This window comes from Ursus americanus, chromosome 27 (assembly GCF_024610735.1).
Source record: "Ursus americanus isolate L20-20 chromosome 27, mUrsAme1.1.p, whole genome shotgun sequence".
Lineage (NCBI taxonomy): Eukaryota > Metazoa > Chordata > Mammalia > Carnivora > Ursidae > Ursus > Ursus americanus.
The window spans coordinates 40,847,518-40,870,299 of record NC_142153.1 but is presented as its reverse complement, the minus strand read 5'-3'; the positions used below and the strand labels follow the sequence as shown (position 1 = coordinate 40,870,299).

At 41.8% G+C, this 22,782-nt stretch overlaps 1 protein-coding gene and 1 pseudogene across 1 annotated transcript; one reads left to right on the top strand and one right to left on the bottom strand.

The window, feature by feature from the left end:
* Window positions 1-131: 131 nt before the first annotated feature.
* Window positions 132-22,782, bottom strand: CYP4V2 (cytochrome P450 family 4 subfamily V member 2). The gene is made up of 11 exons (XM_045785751.2): window positions 22,271-22,782; window positions 17,652-17,764; window positions 15,933-16,018; window positions 14,943-15,133; window positions 14,471-14,540; window positions 12,599-12,725; window positions 10,708-10,893; window positions 7,883-7,985; window positions 3,692-3,826; window positions 3,420-3,599; window positions 132-2,236 (listed from the first exon to the last, which is right to left on the bottom strand). The coding sequence occupies exons 1-11, from the start codon at window positions 22,482-22,484 to the stop codon at window positions 2,064-2,066; spliced, it is 1,578 nt and encodes a 525-aa protein (XP_045641707.1). The 5' UTR covers window positions 22,485-22,782; the 3' UTR covers window positions 132-2,063.
* LOC123784539 (protein SET-like) lies at window positions 4,120-5,190 on the top strand (annotated as a pseudogene).

Sequence of the window (22,782 nt, the reverse complement as noted above, 5' to 3'; positions counted from 1 at the left end):
CTGAGCAGCACTGTTGACCTCAACTCAAACATACTATTTCTTTTATTAGTCATTATGAATCAGTCACCCAGTAATTTAAACCTACTTATATTTCAAACTGACATCAATTCTTAGAATAAAATGTAGCACCCTTGATTAAAAAGGAATTTATTTTTCTTGAGATATCTCTTTTGAGCAGTAGTAAGACAGGTAATAGGGTCACAGATACTTGATCATTCTCTTATTAAAAAAAGACAAAACACAAACAACCCCACCAGGATCTGCATTTCGATGTCACAGACCATAACATAATCTCTCAATTCCACCTCTAACATGGCTAAGAGAATTTCCAATTAAAACACGATTAACAAAGTATTCCAGGGCCACATGAAAATCTTAGGACAAAAGGTAACATTAAATAATGTTTTACTTTAAATTTAATTTCACATCCAATGTAGGGTCACTGAAAAAAGAAAAAAAGGGGAAAAAAAGGAAAGGAAGGAAAAAAAAAGAAAAAGCAAGTTTTAGATCTAAATGCATAAAATTGAGAAATACTACTAATTTCCAGGAATAAGACTTTGATTATCTATAGTCATCTGGGAATAAGATTTTCTGTCTATACCCACTTTCTGGATAACAGAGTTAAGCATATAGTGGGGATCTTTTTCAACTATATCATATACTTCCTTGACTTTTTCTCATAAATTTAGTAGCTGGGTTGTCTGCACCAGGGTTTCTTGAGACAGTAATGTGGGTAGAGCTGCTGACCCTGCCCTAAATGACAGCCTGAAGTGCTTGCAAATGACTTTTTTTGTCATCTCCTCCTCTGATAGCCATTGAAGAGCAGAAATTCCATTCTCTTTATCTGTTGCTTCTATCTGCTATTGCCTTGGGAAAATTGAAGAAACAATCTTACTAAGTTTATTAAAAGTTGTTTTTTAAAGTCACTGAATGAGGGAGCAGAGATACTGCCTATGGGATTAAAATTCAGAGAATGTGTGTCAGTTATAAGCTCGACAGGTATGTTCTGGAGGATTGAATTTAACCAAAGTCTAACCCTAAACTACGTGAGGTATTATTGGTTATTAAATATAGATGAATGACTTCTCTTTTCCCTTAATGATGGAAGAATTCTAGAAGAAATATCCAAAATCAGATGCAGAAAATCTGTGTTCTAATGACACATCTAGTTACAGACCTGAGTTCCATAAAGTAAAAGCAGACATAGTGAAGGCTATCACATTGGGAGACGAGAGATACAGAGTACAGACCTCTATTTCCAGCCCTATCGCCCACTAGTGGCATGACTCTGGGCAGAAACTTACTTTCTCGTTGATCTCATTCCCTTCTTCTAATAAAAGGGAGTACAATTAGCTAAGCAATAAGGACCTTCCAGCTCCTCATTATCCTGAGGCAATGTGGGGGATTGGACATCACCAAGAGGAATCTTTCCCAACCACATATGATATATAAGGGTAGCTGTGATACTATGACTAATGAAGTCATGGCTGTAAGCACCTAGTCAAAAGGGAAATAGGAACAGAACCTATGAGTCAACTATGAATTATCTACTCTAGGTGATAAAATCCAAAAAATGCTATAATAATAATTCTTCTCATAATTGATGCCACTCATATAATTTAAAAACTTAAGCTTCTTACGTCTAAGTACTTAATTACTCACCCTTTTTGAATTAAATGCATACGTATACACACATATATATGTTCCCCAGTCAATAAGAATACCTTAAAAAATTATGGAACTTTAATTAAATTATATCCTTTGGATCTGCCAACTGAAATTGCGTTGGTCTGTGGATCCCTCTGTTGAGAAACTTGTCCTATGTTTATTTACGTGGTGCCATCATCGGTTAACTCTACTTTGGGGATCAAGACCAAGCGTTAAGATCTATGGTAATGATGAAAATATCAAACTCTTTGGTGGACTTGACCTCAAGGTAAGTGGGGACAAGAAAGAAATAGGACTAGGGACTAAGAGTATTGAACTCTGATCAAGAAATTATAAACCCAGCTTCCTTCAAGAAAAGACTTTTTGCATGACAAAGGCACAGTCCGATTATATGGTTAGGGTTCGTCTGCATTCCTCCTCTTCAACTTGATCCAGATGCCGTTAGTTGGGCGAAGAATCAACTCTCCTGCTAGACCAAGTTCTTCTCTTTTCTGGTTGGATTCTACCCAAAAACGCCTCAGGATGCAGGAAAGAATGGTCTTTTCTTCCATTATGGCAAACCTTTGACCTTCAAATTAATGTAAATAGCATTACTTTAATTATACAAATATCCCAAATCTGAGAAATCACAGGTCCTACTAGAGGAAGCAAGCAATTGTATACTTTCACAGTGGGGACAATCAGAATCACTTGGGATGTTAGTTAAAAATGAAGACTCTTCAGTTCCCTTCTCTACTCCTACCCAGTACATCCGAATAGCTGTGTGGGGTAGGTATCTGTATTTGAGCAATAACCCAGATGAATTCTGGTCATTGAAGTATGAGAATCATTACTTTCGATGGCTTTCTTATTGGGCCTTTAATTTACTATATAGTAAATATGATTCCGATTCATCCATTTAAATCTGACCTGATTTTACTAACACCTGCCTTTATATGGATGATAAAATGCTGGAGATCCTAAAACCGAAGTGTTTATAATGCATGGTGATGTGCATTCATTCTGTTTATGTAATTCAGCTGGCCATATGGTAAACATTCTTCATTCGCCTCTTGCAAGGTGCAATCTTAGCAACAAACATAGATATATTAGATGAAATACAGCTAATCACTACAAATAAGTTTTCTACCATAGAAAATATATTCTCCTTTGATCCAAAACTGACACTTTAAAACTCTACCATGTAACTGATTGTGCCTTATGTTATGGGCTGAACTGTGTCCCCCCAAATTCATATGTTGAAGCCTTAATCCCTGTACTCGGAATGTGACAGTTTTTGGAGATAGGGTTTTTACAGAGATTAATTAACTTAAAATGAGGTCATATGGATGGACCCTAATCCAAGCTGACTGGTGTTTTTATAAAAAGAAGAAATCAGGACATGACACCCAGGAAAGATCCTGTGGAGATACAAGGAGAAGATGACCATCTACTGCTGAGCTTTAGAAAGACCTCAGAAGAAAGCAACCCTGCTGACACCTTGGTTTCAGACTTACAGCTTCCAGAATATGAGAAAATGATTATCTGTTGTTTAAGCCACTTGGTAGTATTTTGTAATGGCAGCCCTGGCAAATTAATCTACTTTATGACAGTCTTTTTTGGAACAATAATGTATAGTGAAGGGGAGGAGAAAGGAAAGCAGTTTTTTAAAAGACTGTTGCCTATGAGACACTACATCTCAAAGAAATTATTGTGAGAAACCCACTACCATGTGGGCTGGAAAGGTGAAACCAATTCTGATGGATACAAACCTATACAGTTTCTGGGTCCAGCAGAGAAGGGCACATATGCGTATGGGTGGCGTCCTTGCAAATTCTCAGGAAAGAACCGCTCTGGCTGGAACTCCTCAGGGTCTGGGAAGTATCGTGGATCTCTATGCAGCGCATAGGGAACGATGATGGCTTGAGAGCCTTTTACAATTTTGTAACCCCCTGTCAAGAGGCAGGTAATATGCCATAAGAATGGAATAAGATGGACATTAAAAAATCCATTCTCCCTACTCTCCTGATTACAGAGTTCTTACCAACTTCACAATCTTCATTAAGATTACGGGCAAATAAAGGAACAGAAGGGAAAATGCGAAGGCTCTCCTTAATGACACATTCCAGGTATTTGAGTTTCTTCAGGTCTTCTAAGGTAGCAGCACGATCAGACTTCCCTGGTTAAAGGAAATACATGAGATGACAGTGAAAGAACTCTGGGCTTGGGGAATGGGACATCAAAGAGGAATTAATCAAAGCACCAAATGTTAAATATCAACAGCCAAAGTAGGATTTCTAATATTACACATAATCAAAAAAAATGAGACATGTTAAGTGAAAGAAATCAGACACAAAAGGTCATGTATCGTATGATTCCATTCACAGGAAGTGCTCAGTACAGGTAAATCCATAGAGAAAGAGAGTAAATTAGTGGTTGCCAGGGGCTGGAGGAAGAGGGAATGGGGTGTGGCTGATTAACCGGACAGGGTTTCCTTTCAGAATGCTGAAAATGTCTTGTAATTAGAGTAATGGTTGTGCAACACTGTGAATGTACTAAAGCACACACTTTAAAATGGCTAATTTTGAGTTCTCAGAGCTTCCAGATGTGCACCTTCCCTTGGGTCAGATTCTTGGACTCTCCCCCCAACATGGCCCCTGAACGCCTTTCGTTCCTGTGTCAAAAAAAGACATGGAGATTGCCTCCTGCCTCCAGGCCAGAGGCGACATCAACCTCTCTGGACTTGCCACAGGAAGAAAAAGAATAGCAAGGAGCAACTGAACGTATTGATGACGTACAAAATGAAACAGACGGACTTAAGGAAAAAGCCAGTGAAGAATTTTGAAGGGATAACAGAAATATAACAAACACCCTGACCGTGTCTTCAAAGGAAGTTGGAATTGATCACCCAAATCCCAAATTCTGGGTAACAGCATCTGTCAACCACCCACAAATCTGCCATTACTTGGACAGGAAGACGAAGAGGCACTGCATTATCTGACCTGAGTCAAAGTGACCGAATTTGAAGATATTCAATCAGGTTATAGAATAGATGTTCATTTTGATAATAACCCTCCTTCAAAAATAAAGTTCTCTCCAAAGAATTTCATCTGGATGACAGTGTGATCCACCTTCAAAGCCTACTGAAGTCAAACGGAAATCGGAAAGGATTGGATGAGATGCTTAAGTCACACGCAAAATAAAGCCAGCAGGAAGAGGGAGCATGAGGAACCAGAGAGCTTCTTTCTCTGGTTTACTGACCATTCTGATGCAGGTACAGATGAGCTCGGAGAGGACATCTGAGATGGTATATGGTCAAATCCAGGACGGTACTACTTAGTTCCTGACATGGATGATGAAGAAGAGGATGCAGGAGGATGAGAAAATACTAATGAAGAGGGGAATGAGAAAGAAGGAGAAGATGAGGAAGTGGGGGAGGGAGGAAAAGAGGGTGGAGGAGATGACAAATGGAAGACTGATGGATTCCAATCTTCTTGTTTTAATTTTCTCCAGTTCCGTTGTGCTCAGTCATGCTGTTCTTGAAATCTCTCTTCTCTCCTTTACACCACGGTTCTCAACTTATTTGGGGGAGGGTAATACCTTGAGCACAATACACCGGGAAGAGAAACTCTACTTTTTTCTATGCCGAATTCATTCTTATCCCTTTCCATCTCGACCAAAACTTCATAGAAACAACACTACTGTGCTCTGTGGGGGACCAAAACCAAAACCAAACCAAACCAAAAAAACCCTTCTTCTCCCTTAGTTCTGCTGGAAGCTGGAGAGTGCTTGGTCACCATGTGGTGGTACATAGAATTCTAGCTTTTCTCCTTTTCCTCAACACTGAGCTCAGAGATTGCACTGTGTCTTTATGTGACATGTCACCATTTACCAACATGTATCTGTCTACTTTCTCGTGTTTATTTATTTATTTTTTAAATGGGTTTCTAGAAGATCAGGGAAGGGTGGGTTAGAGATGCTTGGGTAGGTGAAGAGGGCATCTTGACAACATGGTTTCTCCTTCGGCATGTTTAACTGTGACGTTGAACAAGTATCCTTGCAGTTTAAGATGACACTTTAGAAATAAAATTCTCTTCTCATCACTTGAGCCCTACCACTGGGTAGGAGACTCAGCAAGCGTATAAGACCTTATTTGGAATTGACATTCTCTATTGTAATTTTGTTCCTGTTTATTTTTAAATTTTCTTTTTGTTTCACTGGAGGGAAAAAGATGATCAGTTTTAAACATTAACAGTGTACAAGTTGCTTTGTTACAACACAACTAAACATACACAAATAAATGGTTAATTTTATGTGTAACGAGAGGAATTAATACTTGCAACTCAATGCCCACAGATTAGTTGCTCATGAAATTTTAGAGCTAATACTGGGGATGGAAGAAAAAGTGAGGCACCATCATAGAACAGATGAGAAGCAGCAGAATAAATCATTTAGAATAATGGCGTTTTAATTATGTGAGATCAAAAAGTATTTGTGAGACTAGAGCTAGGTATTATAGAGGATACAAAATGTGAACATACCCCAAAATAATGTGTGAGTTTTTTGAAGACCAAATTAACTCACTGTAGGCAATATGAGAGAACTTAAAATCAGTACAGAAAAAAAAACTGACTACAGAAACAGAGACAAGAAGTTTAGATTGTCTCCATTCCACAAAGTCTTCCCTGTTGATATGAAACTCCAGTCCGTATGCAATCCCATACACCGTCCGAACACAAAACCGCCCGTCCAACCTCATCTCTCAGTACGTTCTACTACATGCTCTGAAGTCTAGCTGCCCGTCACTATTCACTACTGTCCTCCACACGTTTCCACTTCTGCGCCATTGTCCATCTGTTCTCCTCATTCTAGAATGCCTGCCCTCTCCTCCTTTTCCCTTCATTTTTCCCTTCCTCCTTCTTTTCTCTATGCAACTGCATCAGATACCACTTTGTTGGCTGGCTGGCCCAAACTTTCATTTTCTCCTCCCAGCTTTGGGAGCCATGTGATGTGTGATTAAACAAAGGACAGAACTGATGGCACAATGCATGGTCCCTTTGTGGTCGGCCAGCAATGGTCCCTATACCTGTCATGTACTAATCCCTGGGACCTGTAAATGTTCCCTTATTTGGGAAAAAGGTATCTTTGCAGATTTGATTCAGTTATTGATCTAAAAATGGGGAGATTATCCTGGATTACACAGGTGGGCTCTGAATGCCATCACAAATGTCTTTATAAGAAAGAGGAAGAGATCTCTCTCTCTCTCTCTCACACACACACACACAGCAGAGAAGGTGCTGTGAATAGAGGCAGAAATTTGAGTGATGGACCATAGACCAAGGAATGCTGGCAGGCACCAGAAGTGAGAAGGAACAGATTTCCCCCCAGGCTTCCAGAAGGAGAACAGCCTGCCAGCACATTGACTTAGGTTCAGCAATACTGATTTTAGATTTCTGGTGTTCAGAACTGTGAAAGAGCACATTTCTGTTGTTTTAAGCCACCCAGCTTAGAGAATTTGTTATAGCAGCCGCAGGAAACTAATACATCCTTCACTCCCCCTTCCCCTTTCCTCCTGTCTTGAAGACAAACATGGGACCTAGAACAACAATCAAGAAGACAAAAGCCACAATGGTGAAGAACAGAGAGAAAAAAGAGCAAGACCGGGCCTCTGACAACATCCTTACTGGCTTCAGCCTAGGATTCCTTACCTATACTCCTATACCTTATACAGCTAGCTATATGAGAAGATTACTCGTTGTATGATAGAAATTTATGTCCACCAGCTTAACCCACCTTTCCTCTCATTTGTGGCCAGAGGCAATCCAATATGGAACAGCTTTCCCAGACGCCCTCTAACTAACATCACCTGTTCCTTGCTGCTCCCAAAGTGTACCTTCTTCACATCACTCAAGTGCACAGCCAGGACCCCATGCTTTATGCACAATGGCTGGTTCATCTACTAAGCAGTGAGGTCCTTGGAGACAATAGCATTTATCTGTGCATGCCCAGCATCTAGCCCGATGCAGTCACATGCCAGGCAGTTAGCAAATGCCTGTAGGTGAGCAGAAGAGGCCTTGCAAAGCAGACAGTACTGGAAGGGATCCCACCTGGAGCTTTCCTGCTTATTACAGAGTCTTTACAACAGGTCCTACAGCACATACTCGATGAGCATGGATGGCATTTGTTTCAGTGCGCTTGGGACCCATGGAGCCGCTAATGATGGGGCCGAACTTACCAAACACTTCCTCCAGTTCACTGTGCACTTGCTTCTGGACTTCTGGGTAAGAACCCAATAGATATAAGGACCAGTTTACTGCCGCTGCTGTCGTATCATGGCCCTACAAATGTGAGAAGAAACATGGCTTAAAAGCAGAGTTGTATCAAGAAGACCAGGAATGATGACTCTGTTTTGAATTGTCTCTGGATGTGACAGCTGCAGTATGACTCCAGAACATGACAAGTTACTTCATACAGCATCTCACGTCGGTGAGAAGCAAACATACAGAATAATCCCGTCACAGTGGAGGTTCGTGCTGAGAGTCATCTCACCGCTACGTGGAGCGGTCTACTTGGCGAGAAGCGGCTCAGCTGGACCAGTAAGGGCGCATTCCAAGGAACGGGCCACACAAGGCAGTTTTAAAGGGGGAAGAGTCCAGGGGTGCCTGGGTGGCCCAGCCAGTTAAGCGTCTCCCTTCGGCTCAAGTCATGATCCTAGGGTCCTGGGATCGGGCCCCCCATCAGGCTCCCTGCTCAGCAGGGGAGTCTGTTTCTCCCTCTGTCCCTCCCCCCTGCTCATGCTCGCTCTCTCTCTCAAATACATGAATAAAAAATAAAAGGGGAAAAGTCTGATTTTTGTGAGCCAGCTTGCCAGATCTGCCCCTCTCGACTTTCCCGCATTTGCAAGGTAGGCTGTCCCTGTCGATGCCGGACAGCAGGGGGTACATATGCGGGTCTGAGCATTCGCCGCAGCAAGGAGTTGATAAACCGCTTCATTTACTACGTGCTGAGTTTGAGGCAAAACACGAAGTACTTTGCAGAAACTAACACAATTGTTCTTCACAAAGACTTCACGGAACACTTGATACTGTTATTCATATTTTCGAGATCAAATACCGAGGCTGACTGTCCTGTTTCACTTTGTCTGCTCCCCGGAGAAAGCAGGATGAAGCAGAACAAAGCACAGAATTTACAGGAGCTCACCGCAGGGCTAGGGCAGGGGCAGAAACCTTCCTATCTAGCGGCTGGCAGCCAGGCCATGGAAGGCAGGGCACCGATCCTGCGTCCACCTTAGGGGGGCGGTCACACGATCACGGTCTGGGGCTATTCGATGCAAAGAAAGAAAGACTTAAGATATCAAAGAATGTTAAAACTGGAAGAGAGATCATTCACTGGTCTGGTTGTTTTCGTGAGTGTGAGAGGTCGTTGGTGGGAGATGGAAGTGTGTGCGCCATAGACGTGTGTGTAGGTATCGGTGCGTGGATGACAGTGCATGTGTCCGTGTGTGCACACGTATGTGTATGTGTGTGCATATGCACGTGTGTGTGCATACAGGGTGGAGATGCAAGAAGGTCTCTCCCCTTCAACACCAAATAACAGCCAATATCTGCTACATACGTCCTACGTGCCAGGCACAATTCTTGGGAACCTGGAAGCATCACTAATCTAATCTGTGAGGCCCGCTCTGACCATGGGCAGCTGAAGGCCAGAAAGGCTGGGTGAGGTGCCCGAGGTCACACCTCTAGGACAGGTTACGGCTGGGACTTGGCCCCGGAGCCCACAGGCGGAACCCTTTTCTGCATAACATTTCTTTTCAATAAAGTGCTCTGCTTAAAGAGGAAGTCTGAAATCACTGCTCTAGCCCATCTCTCTGTTTTACACTGGAAAGCTGTGACAGAGATCAGGGACGACTGAAACCGTCTCACACGGCCAGTAGGAACCAGAAGGAGAACCCAAGTCGGCAGACGTGCGACACCGCCTGCTTCGGGCTCCAGCACGCAGAAGGACAGACGGCCGAGCCCTAGCATTGCATCCAGACGGCTGTGGGCAGAGCAGCTAACCCAACACCGAGCACATGCCGAGCCATCGAAACTACTGATGCCTTTTGCTTTCCTCCACTTCCAAAATATTACCTGCGGTGCTTCAAAAACCAACATGTCTTTATTTGGCAATCCACACGTTGAGAGACTCCCTCCTTGTAATATTTAATACAGTTAGTTAGAATTATCTCTGTAAAAACTGCACCTTTTATTATTACTATTATTTGAAGACCAGAAATCTTTCTAGAATCACTTCACAATTGTGAAGACCACAATCTTTCATACACATGTGTGTGTATGTTTGCACAACTGGTTAACTCCCCTGCGGGAGGGCCCTTCGGTTAGGGCAGCTCAGAGCAGTAGCTAAGTACTCACTGGTAGAGGCAGGAAGAAAACAGACTTCTTAAAAGAAGCTAGTGAAGAAACAGACTCCTGGGTTTTAGAGATTAAAAGGAAGCATGAAGCGATAGAACTGACAGTAATTTCTGGCTGCTCTTCTGCTTGGAAAAGTCTGACAGACCTTAGGTTTTCTTGAGGGGAAAAAAAATGTGTCTATTCTGTAACCACCATGAATCAAAGATTTTCTGAATAAGGAAGTTGATCTGATATTTAATTAGGTCCTTAAATTTTATAATGTTTAATGCTAATCTAATGACTCTTTAGTTACATTAAGCTACTTTAAAATTTCATTAGGGGCGTCTGGGTGGCTCAGTCAGTGAAGCATCTGACTCTTGGTTTGGGCTCAGGTCATGATCTCAGGGTCATGATCTCAGGGTCGTGGGATCGAGCCCTACATGGGGCTCCCTGCTCAGGGTGGAGTCTACTTGGGATTCTCTCTCTCCCTCTGTGCCTCCCCCACCTCTAAAATAAATAAATCTTTAAAAAAATGAGAAAATAAAAAAAACAAAAAAATCTTTAAAATAAATAAAATTTCATTACGCTTTTAAAAATAACGTTAAAGACTCTAAAACATAATTGAAGTTTATTTAATGATACCTGAAAATAACATGATGATATACAATACCTCAAACATGAAGGTGTCGACTTCTTCTCGAATATCTTCATGACTTAGCTTGTTCCCTTCCTCATCGGTCACATTTAAAAGCAAGTCAAGGAAAGCCCTGCGCTTATTTTCGGAGGGGGAAGAGTCCTTGTCAGCACTTCCGCGTTCTTCGTCTTTCTTCATTTCACTGGCCCGTTCAGCGATAACCTATGATTTAAAAAATCATGTGCTTTTGTTTGGAATTTATTATAACCTAACAATACACTTTCCTATGAAAATACACTAGCTTCCTTAACTTATTTTTTCTATCCCTTTCCTGTCCTTGCTACCTCAACAATAACTTAGGCTCTTGTAAAAATATAGTCAAGCTTCCTGTTCAATTTTAGGGCATTATTTGATAAGACTTCTAAAAATGAATTTAATGTCAGGCAACTTCAGAATTTTCAAGTGCTATTTTTACAGTCTTTCCAAAAGGATGTAACGTAATCATCTCTAGAGATCTGAACGAACCAACAAGATAAAAGTACAGGTGCTGGAGAGAATGCAATCCTTGTATAGTAGACTAATTACGCATCGCTCTAATTACTAATGTTGTACTGGAAAAAAGAAATTGCAAGTTGACGGTCAGTTCACCTGTTTGCTCGCTGTTTCTTCTGGCGAGACTGCTCCTTCCTCCGCATGGCTGGCTCCCTCCTTTCAAGTCTCTGCTCATTGTCACACTATCAGAACGACCTTCTCTGAGCCCTGCGACGCTAGTCCCTAGTACTATCTTCCCAAGCCTGCTTTATTTTTTCCCATTTCTCTTGCCATCTGGCATGATGTTAGTGTCTTTCTTGTCTAATTCAAATGTACGACCCACATGGTAGCAAATTTGTCTTTGTTCATTGACATATTTCCAACCTCTAGAACACTGTCTGGCATTTTGAAAATGCTCATTATTTGACGAACGAATGAAAGCATTAAAGCCCATTAACTCAACTTTTTTTCCCCTATCAGGCAATTGACCAAACCCACTACTAAGTGGTTTGAATGAACAGACCCTAAGTTCTTGAGGGCAAGATCCCCTGGTGCCTCGTATTCAGTATGCAATTTTCAATATTTATTAAATGAATAATACTGTTCATCTGGTTTGGAATTAATTATTTATTGATATTGATATTCATGCATGAAATTTGAGGAAAAACTCAATTATCCCCATAAAATACAAACTGTTGGCATTCTCCTAAGCCAGGTGATTGCTCTAGATTCATCTTTAACACAGACTGACATCCTATGTCCAAAACAACATCACCCTCTCTTCGTTATCTTTAAATTGGAAATAAAATAACAACATCCAGTTAATTTTAATCTTTTGCAAGTTGAACTACTACTCTAAAGGCCCATTGCCTTTGCAAACTACTGTCTAATCCAAACATTTTCCAGAAGACCCTTATAATCCTTGTCTCTTTATTCTCTTAACATAGCACCTGGTTTTTTAATAAATATTCACAGTTCATATTGCATTTTGTCATTTTTTAATAGATAACCTCCCTTACTAAATGAACCTCTTTTAGGGTAGGGAACATATACGTCCTATTCATTACTATATTTCTAACACTAGGTAAAATGTTTGGCACTCAACAAGTGCTTAATTAACATTTACTAAATACATAATTGAAATGTAATCATGTTGCCTACTTTTTTCCATTATTCAGTTCAAATTTTATGAGGCACAGGCTCCATGGTCCTACACTGGTTATATTCACAAAACATAAAAATCATGCATTTAAAAAGTTCTGGAAATGGACGGTAGTGATGGTTGCATAGCATTGTGAACATATTTAATGCCACCAAATTGGACATTTAAAATGGTTATAATGGCAAATTTTTATATAATGTATATTTTACAATAAAAAATAAATTGAGGTCTTACATTATTGGTAAAATTATGGAGGATCTCTAGGCTCTTTTTGTGTTCCCGTCCTTCTTTAAACATGAGAAACAAAAAGTCAAGCCAGAGCCAGGGCATCTTCATTCTTCGGTGTATCATATCACTCATTCTATAAATAGGATAAAAATACATTAGCTGGTACATGGGAAAATGTGTATTTCTTTCACACCTATTTGGTGACCGCTCTCAACAAGGGTAATATATGGAACTGAGGGTGATTTGTCTTAGAGGCTACTAAGAGCTCCATGCTTTATGCTCAACAATGAATGCATGGGCTTTTACAGAGCCAATGAAGCTCAAAATTTTAGTGGTTTCATTAGCGGAAGGAAGAATTCACTAGAGAACATCCTTACTGGATGGCCATCTGATGTCTGCTGCTATTTCTGCAGAAAGAGTTCTTGATCCCCCAAGGCTGCTGCGGCTCTTGGATCACACGTTGGGATGAAATCTGCCTCTTTCCAAGAGCCACTCATTAGCTTTATCACTCTGGAGTGACAGAATGCAAGCGGTTGCCCCCTGCCAGACAGAAGTGCTCACCAAGTACCCATCGGTCACACAGCTGTCCTGAGTGCCTCCCTTGTCATATCCAGTGATAAAGACGCAAGACCTCAACAGGCTCCCCTCCTTTGAGACTGGCTTAGACACCAGTTCTTCAAAGAGATGTTTCCTGACCAGTCATCCATTTCCTTTTTTCTTTTCTTCCCTTTCCTTTTCTTTTTTCTCTTCTCTTCTTTCTTTCGAGAGAGGAGAGAGAGCTCGAGCAGAGGGAGAGAGAGAATCCCAAGCAGGCTGCACACTCAGTGTGGAGCCCCACAAGGGGCTTGATCCCACAACCCTGAGATCATGACCTGAGCCAAAATCAAGAGTTGGATGCTTAATGGACTGAGCTATCTAGGTGTCCCCCGTTGTCCCTTCTAATGTCAACTTTTTTCTTTCTAAGCAATTATTCGAATTTATGTTTGCATTCATTTGTTTCCCTGTGTGTCTCCCTATTCTGCCTGTTCATGTGCTGCTACAAAGCTAGTCAGCACCCGGGGCCGTGAATGGCAGAGGACATGCTCAGTAAATATTTATGAAAATAAAGTGAAACGGGCAGTGAATTTAAAGATAGGAAACATCAAATCAAATCCTGGCCCTGAATCTTATAATTGAATAATTGCAAGCCATTTTTAAAGTAAAATTGATTATTTCAATTAAAAAATAATACACACTTGGAGCAGAAAATATGGGAAAGGAGAATGAACAATAAAAAAAAACACTATAAGAAAGAGAAGCACACACACACAACAATAATAACCACAGCTAATATTTTGGTATAGTATCTTTTGGTTTTTTTCTTTCTATATATAATTTTTATGCCTAGTGGTAATCATACTAAAAAAATTGTTTTTATCACTTAGTATCAAAATGTCATCCCTCAATATATTATAAAATAATCATTTTAAATTATGGCATAATGTGGGTGTGTCATGATTTACAAAACCATTCCTCTATTGGCCCAATGCATGCTTAAATGACTAGGTCAGTTTTAGTATAAAGTTCCATTCTGAAGCATTGAAAAAGATACTAACAAATTATTAGCAATAATTTCTAAGCCCTAATCAATAACCATTTTATTTTATTTTTAAAAATTTTATTTATTTATTTGACAGAGAGACAGCCAGCGAGAGAGGGAACACAAGCAGGGGGAGTGGGAGAGGAAGAAGTAGGTTCCCAGGGGAGGAGCCCGGTGCAGGGCTCGATCCCACAACACAGGGATCACGCCCTGAGCCAAAGGCAGACGCTTAACGACTGCACTACCCAGGCGCCCTAATCAGTAACCATTTTAAAGATAATTAAAAGGATTTCATTTACCTATAAACTGCACGGACATACTCAGAATCATCATTACTTTGAGCACCAATATTCTTCCCCATAGCTGTTTCTGCAAAACAGGGGCAAGAAGCAACCATTCAATTTGAGCACATATCCTCTGTTTATTTTCCAGTGGCAAACACTTAAAAAAAAAAAAAAAAAGACATAAGTCCTGTTCTGTTCTCATAGATTTTAAAATTATTCTCTACCCTGTTGCTTCTTCTCTTGTATCTTCTCCTACTCCTGTTCCTGCTCCTTCTTCCCTCTGTCCTTCCAGGCATGTTGGCTCTGCGACTATTCTGCTCAAAGCCCTCACAGTGGCTCCTGCGTCTCAGGGGGCTGAGCAATAGGACCACACTGAAAAATCCAATTTCCTTTCCGATCCCCTCATTCACCTTCCCACTGCAATATTTTCTGCTTGGGCCATTCTATCTTTACACCATAACTTTAGAAACAAATCAATGAGACTTACCACAAATTATATCTAGGGCACAAAGAGTGATGTAAAAAAAGCAGTTAAATGCTTCTTGGTTAACATGTTTTTCAAGCTTATTAACCAATATATTTGCGTGTTCATTCATGACATCTAAGAAATCTTCCAGAATTGTAAAATGGAAAGTGGGTGTTAACATTTTTCTCCTAGATCGCCATTTGTTTCCAGTACTAGAAACACAATACAAGGTTACAAACAAGAGAAGCGACATTGGAAACAAGTAAAGTATAAATTTAGCTAAGTCAACAAAACTCTCCTGAAAGAGCTTAATTTACAGATTCTCAAATGCTTTGGTCAGAATGACAAAGATTCATAGATAGCTATAGAATGTGGATAGTTTAGATATTATTCTAAATTACTAATATTTAAAGGGGCACTCATAAAAATTGAAAAATTTAAGAATTTTTCTAAATTTCAAAGTTCCGAGTTTCTAAAGTTTAGAGTATTTTTCCCCCTCTGTTAGTACCTCAGTCCTCAGGTGATCCTCGTGGTCTGTGATTCTACTTTGATCTCTCCTATTTTCAGATTCTCCACAGACCCCACAAGGGTCCTGCCTTTCTTTTGGCAGGCCCTCTCTCAGAGGATGGAGTCCTATTTCTGGATGCCAGCTCCAGGACTGAGATTTTATGCTCCATATTCTTCTCTGGGGCTGACTGACTTTTTCACTGGATTTTCCATATCTGCCTGCGCCAAACTCTCCTTTGCTTTACTCCATTCATACACGAGGAATTGACTCTTCTTGAAACACTGGTCATCATTATTATTGAGTCCTGTACCATACACCCTGGACTCCTATCTGTCAGAGCCCATTGTTCTCCAGAACTTTCCTTCCAGCTTCTCCCCTACTTCCTGGTAGCACTCCCCTCCTTCTTGCAGACAGAACTACTTTGTGGCAATTCCTGACATAAAAAATTATCTATTGGAGTAACTGTTTCTATGAGATAGCTTTACAAATCTACACTGACATACCTTGTAAGAAGTCCTAAGCCAAGCCATGGTTCCAGGAACTTGTACATATAGGATTTGTCAATTTGCCTTGAACTAGTTAAAATGACCTTGGAAAAAGAAAAAAAAAATTGAGAGATATGTTGACATCAAAACAATTTCAACTATAAGTTGACTTCTACCCGGCTGGAACACTACTTTTTAAAGTAGCATCTTGTAACTATTATTTCTCTGTGATTCATTTTTATTCTTGTGCCTTAAAGAAAGTCAAGTAGAGTTTTGAACATACAACTGTCATTCAGTCTTGAGACTAAGTGGAGTTAAGAAAAAGGAAAATGTCCAAGATGATGCCGTGGTTCCTATCATGAACTAGGAACCAAGTGGAGTTATTTATTGAGGGTGGGAGGATAGGGGAGAGGAGACAGGTGAATCCAAGGATGACCAGGCCTGGGGAGATGAAAATCACAAGCTCATTTTTGGGCATGTTGACTTGGAGATGTTCAAGTTGCTATGGTCTGGAATAGGAATGATGCTCAGGATAGACTTAAACTAGAAGTGCACAGCTGAGTACCTCCAGCATGGGAGTAACACTGAAAGCCATGTGATCAGATCACCTAGACTCCAAGTGAAGTAGAAGGGAGGAGCATTTAGGTCTGAGCATAAAATGCTCCCCAGGCTCCTAACTGCAGTCCTGCAGGCTGGGGACAGATCTCTCACACCCTGTACACCAGACCTGCTCACACCAAGTCGGCAGTGGCTGAAATCCTACACCTGTCTCCTCACTACCTATTCTGAGCCGGGCTGCTGCGGTGTGGTACAAGAGAAATCCAACATTCTACTGCAATAGCTAAGAAAGACAGAGCCGAGGGGCGCCTGGGTGGCACAGCGGTTAAGCGTCTGCCTTCGGCTCAGGGCGTGATCCCAGCCTTATGGGATCAAGCCCCACATCAGGCTCCTCTGTAAGCCTGCTTCTTCCTCTCCCACTCCCCCTGCTTGTGTTCCCTCTCTCGCTGGCTGTCTCTATCTCTGTCGAATAAATAAATAAAATCTTAAAAAAAAAAAAAAAAAAGAGCCGAGCATTACTGCCTAGGAAATTATGTTTAATTTTGTTCCAAGAAGTCCTGTTTATCCCATTCTTACTTCCTGACCCAAATCCTTTTCTCACGAAACCACAAGATAATCTCCCTGGTGTCATAATGGTAAGTAAAAGGTATACAATCTTTTTGAGCAGTTATTTCAACAGCATGGATTAATGATATCTGCCCCGTCAATATCAGAGGAACATTATTTTTAAGAAAATGAACTTGGCATAATAACTTTGTAATGGATATGAGACTCTGATCACCTTGAAAAAAACACTCATACTTTATTAGTCTTACATTTCTGGACTCTTGAAACAGTGCCTGGAAGATAACATGTGTGCTCACCTTACAGAGTAATCTATTTATGGTTTTATAAAACTATATTCTTCTGCAGACTTTCCAAAGAAAAGGAGAACAAATATCTTGGACCTGATAACATGTGTATGGAGGCTGCTTCGTCCAGAGGCTGCTACCCTCTCCAGGATTTATACAGTATCTGGAAAGCATTAAATGGCACCTACATAGCCGAAAATATGTAATGAAATGCTCAATATACTGAATTCAATTAAATACAAGAACACTGTTTCTATATTTATTCTGATGAGACTCACACACCATCAGACCTGCAGGGGAACAGTGGTCATACTGGCCGCACACTCACCTCCACGTTTTCTGCATTATAAATGGCTACTATTGGTATGGGCCCAAGCCAGAGTTTCAGTAGTGGTTGGTGTCGGTTTTCTTCGCTGTGAAAAATGAGCTGCTGAAAAAATTCTGGGAGAAAATATTTAATTTTCAGTGAGTTTCTTATTGTGTCTTTTGGGTTCAGTTTTGGTTTGTTTTTTTTATTTATTTACTTTAGGCAAGTCACTTAATATTTCCCACGTCTCTCACATCACAGGTAAACCATACAGCCCCTATTAAATGATATAATGATTGAATGGCAAAGGTAATTTAATTACAAGTAAGATAACGTCCAAGAAACGTGCACCTCCAAAGAAGGCAATCCCTACTCTCAAGGAGCTTCTAACCATGGGAGATGGTGACTTTTTTAACACCAGAAAAAATGAGATGGTTGCTAGAAGAGAATTTTAAGTCTGATGAGTTATTGATTCTCATTGAGAGGACTGAAAAAAATTCATGAAGGAGGTGGCATTTGAGCATTAAAAATGGAGTTGTATTTTTATAGGCAGAAAAGGGGAAGTAGGGTAGAGACAGAATGTAAGCCAAGCAGCAGAAACAGCAGAGCAGAAGCACAGAGGTCTGGAAAATCCCTGAAGGTGCAGCCAAAGCATAAGATGGGGTGATACCATTGGAAGAGGAGATTGGAGCGCTGGACGGTTTGATTTTCTTTTATATGCTGTAAGGAGTAATTGGAAGTTTCTGATGAGGACTAGCATGACTGGAGTCATATTTTAGGACAATAACACTAAGGTGGTAAGATCTGCGAATCACCTGGGTATGCTGGGGCCCCTGGAAGCCTCTGGGGGTGGGGAAAAGGCTGGGATTCAATGTTGCCAGGGTTAAGGGCCTTGGCTGTGCAATATGGCGGGCCCTCGCATTAGGTGTGGGGAAATGATGACCAACAATCCCAACCGCAGCATCAAAGTAGTGTGGAAAACTCGGGAGTCAACACTTTCCATGTCGCAGTCCATGAGGACCCCCTCTGGGGAATGCAGTGTGGCATTACAGGAGATTAAGCCATGACGAAACTCTCCATGAGGAAATGCCATACTGATGAGTGTCATCTAGGTAGAAACAAACGACAGTAGCCAGTGACTAAAGAATTAAGGTACAGGGTCCAGACCTCAGAGAAAAGACATGGCAAAGGTCAGACATGCTTTCAGAACATGAGTCAAACAAGATGAAATTAAGGGAGGATTTCGAGTCTTAGCTGGGGAATTGATTACATGTCAGGAAATGGGGCAGAAACCTCTTCACACTGCGGGGAAAATCTAGGAGGGGTGGGGAGGGGCAGGCTAGCTGATAGGCATATGGGGATTCAGGGCTTCTTCTGGGCAAAGGGAATGCCTGACTGACAACAGCAAGGCCAATTCCAACCCCACTGTGAGGCTACTAATACAGTTCTTAAGATTTTGACAGAGCTATTTTGACATGAGAATCTGGGCCCCAAGGACAAACGGACGTGGCATAAAAAACAAACCATTCAACTTTCCAGCTCTTTTTCAATGCCCATAAATGCACACACGCTCAGCCCATCTCTGCTCCTCACTCATCTGTAAGCTTCACCCATCCCCAGGCTCCAGGTCAAGCTGCACAAAATGCAGTGGGAGAGGAACTAAGGCTGACGGATGTCCGTCACGTATGATGCCAAATAAACACTAATGCTTTTTTAAAAAGAGTTTGCAGATTTCAGCACATCAAAACCTAGTCATAATTATCCTAGAATAGCTACTATCCATTATGTCATGTTCATTTACTGCAGCAAGTCATTACACATCAGACCTAGCATTAGGGGTTTTGATGCCTTGTCTTTTATGCCTCACCATAGTTAGAGGGAAGGCGCTATTATTACTGTCACAATTGGGGAAACTGTGCACTGCTGAGTAACTTGCCCAATACCACAGAGGTAGTAAATGATAGAATCTGGCTTTGTACTTAAAGCAGTAAGACCCTACAATCTGCCGTCTTAACCATTACACCATATTGCTTCAAAATGTCTCCTGGTCCAAACGGTTGTCAAAATTTCTGTGAAAAGAGCTGGGTCAAATCAACAGTGTCAAAATACCATGCTTTGTGATAATAACCACCTGCCTTGGTCTGATCTGACAGAGGAGAGAGGAAAGTGTGAACCTGTGGTTTGAAGGTATCAGGTCCAATATCAGAGAACAGTTGGAAAAGATAGGTGTTGACATAATGGACTAAAAAGCAAGAGGTTGGTTTGAAAGGCCAATGAAAAGTCAACTGCAGAACTCCCGGTGAGATTATTGAGGTCAGAATTTGGACAGTGGCCACAAATGAAAAGCACAGCCTCCTGCCCAAGAGACAAGGTCACGGAGAACAGGAAATATATCTTAGAATAATCTGACATCAACCACTTTGTTTAGCTCAATGTTGGGCACAAGGCGAGTCTCCATGTTTGACTGACAATTAAGGAACTTACTCAAGTTCTAGACAGTGATCTAAAAACAGCATGCATTAAATTTACTCCTTAAAATAACTCTGTCATACAGTTACTTTTACAAGTAAAGGGTAAAGAAAACCTCTAACTTAGCTTTAATATTTGCTTTATATATTTCGGTGCTCATCTGTTAGGTGTATATATATTTACAAATGCTATATCTTCTTGTTGGATTGACCCCTTTGTCATTACGGAGCTTTCTTTTCGTCTTTTATTACAGTCTTTGTTTTAAAGTCTATTTTGTCTGGTATAAGCATAGCTTCCCAGCTCTCTTGGTTTCCATTTGCATGAAACATCTTTTTCTATCCCTTCATGTTCAGTCTGTGTGTGTCCTTATATCTAAAGTGAGCTCTTATATGTAGCATATAGATGGGTCTTATTTTTCTATCCAATCAGCCAAACCGTGTCTTTTGATCAGAGAATTCAGTCCATTTAAAGTAATTATTGATATTGCCATTTTGTTCAATGTTTTCTGGCTGTTGTAGTTCTTCTCTGTTCCTTTTTTCTTCTCTTGCTCTCTTCCTTTTAGAGAGTTTGAAACAACTTCTCAAATTTAAACAACTTGGTTGCAAAGCTGGAAATTAAACAGAGCTTTGCCTGATGCCAGAATCCAGTACTTGCTAGATTGAAAAGTCCCTTTGTAAAAGCCAGTATGTTGTCATTCGCTTCACTCAGAAGGTAACTCCAGGGAGAGTTCCCTTAAATATTCCAATCAACTCACTGTGTATTTTGAAACAGGTCTCATTCACTGGAGACTTCAATTCTTAGAAAAATTTCCCAAAAGAATGTATTGAGATTTTTTTAAGCATGTTATTTCTTGTTGGGGGTGGGAGATTAATATTTCTACACAATTATTTTTTAATGCTATAAAGCCTCAGGGTAGGAGAGGTTATCTCTGCTTTTAACCAAGATAATTTTTACAAACATGGTTTTCATACATCTAAATGCATTATTTGATCACTTGTAACATTAGTTGCATTGATGTTTAGGTGGTGAAAAGTTAACTTGGATTTCTTCTGTCAGAAAACATTTTCAATATTTCGATAAACACTCCCTCATGAGACTTTATCTATTTCTGTGAAGTTGAAAGGACAGCAATGTTGGGGTGGGGGGGACAGAGCTGGAAAAGAATCCCTCTTGCTTTGGAGTTAATGTTCAACTCTAAAACTGTTACTTACGATTAATCTGACGTGAAACTGGGTTGCGGTCCTAGACGTATTTTAGAATACTTCATTTTGGGCAAATTTTTTCAGCTCCGGGTATCCCAACTTATACACCCATTAAAATGAAGTGCTAAGATCTAATTCCCTGTCCCCTATGGGAAACTGTAAATACCAGGTACTTTTGAGAGCTTTCTAACTTAAAGTGTTGTGCTTTTTTTTTTTTTTCTTCTCATCAACAAAGCACAAATCAATCTGTTCAAAAAGATACCGGTAGAAAACAATCCACTGTTTTAATAACTAAGGCCTTTAAAACATGCTGTGTTTGCCAGAAGGCCCTGCCCTCACAGTTTACTGTTATTATGTAACCTTAAAAGAACTAAAATAAGAAGATCAAGAAGGAAAGAAAGTTGTGCTCCAGTCTCGTGATGTGGGGAGGGACGGAAGTCTCCAATCAGTGTCTAGTGCCTGGTTTTCCAGAGGGCGGTGGGTGGGTGGAGGATGATGGTACTGTTTAAAGGTACTAGCCCAGCTCCAGGGAAGTTTCTGCCCGTAACTACGGCTTTAACAGCCAAGGGACAAGACAGGCCGTGTTTTGGGATAGGAGTAGCTACAAGTGGGAAAGAAGAGACCAAGCGGAAAGACAGGACTTCACAAACACTGCGTTCTAGTCTATACATAAAGAAAAAGCTCACGTTTAACGGGGAGCCCTAACAATTTTATCAGGTGTCCCCGGGCAAACTGGATAGAACTGGAAACCCAGTCTCCAGCGGGTGACAGACTCTTGCTCCTGGAAGCAAGCCAGCACCGCAAGTCGAGGCGGTCTAGGCTGCCGAGAAGGCGGGCGCAGGGACGAGGTGCTGGCGGGCGGGCTGGGGCCCCAGGAGCTCCTGCACTCCGGGGCTTGCTGCTAGGCGGGGCCCCGCGGGCAGGGGAGCCCCGGGTGCGGGCGCGGCCGGCCGGGGCGCGGTCCCTTACCTCTCCCGTCGGGCTTCATCACCAGCGAGTGTCCCACCAGCGGGAAGGCGCCGGGTAACGTGGGGAGGGCCCTCATCTGCTGCCATTTGCGCGCGTAGCTCGCTAGCATCTGCAGCAGGTTCAGGATTAGGGTGGCGCCCGCCACCGAGACGGCGCTCAGCGTGCCCCACATCAGCAGCTTCTGCCCCAAGTGCCCCAGCCACAGCGCCAGCATCGCGCCTGCGGTCCGCTCCGCTCCGCACCGAGACTGCCGGAGGGCAGGGGCCGGGGGCCGGTCCCGCCGCTGGAGTGCAAGCGCGCTGGTGCTGGGAGGAGCTCCGGGACGCCGCAGGGATGCCAGCGCGCCCCAAAGGGGAAGAGGTGGCGCCCGGCCCGCTCACTTCTTCCTCCTCCCCCACCGGGCACAGGCCCAACCTGGCCTCCCTGAAACCGGGACCGCGAGACCGGGGCTTCCCGCTTCAGGGGCCACCCAGGCTGCAACAAAAGCACCGCGGGGTTGTTACTGAGCTCGG

Bases quoted from the DNA above. Each gene is read 5' to 3' on its own strand.
- CYP4V2 (XM_045785751.2), bottom strand. From the start codon at position 22,484: ATGCTGGCGCTGTGGCTGGGGCACTTGGGGCAGAAGCTGCTGATGTGG. The intron at 7,986-10,707 runs GTATTGTATATC...TCACATTTGTAG, and splicing joins TCGACACCTTCATGTTTGAG to GGCCATGATACGACAGCAGC. The intron at 3,600-3,691 runs GTAAGAACTCTG...GCCTCTTGACAG, and splicing joins TAATGAAGATTGTGAAGTTG to GGGGTTACAAAATTGTAAAA.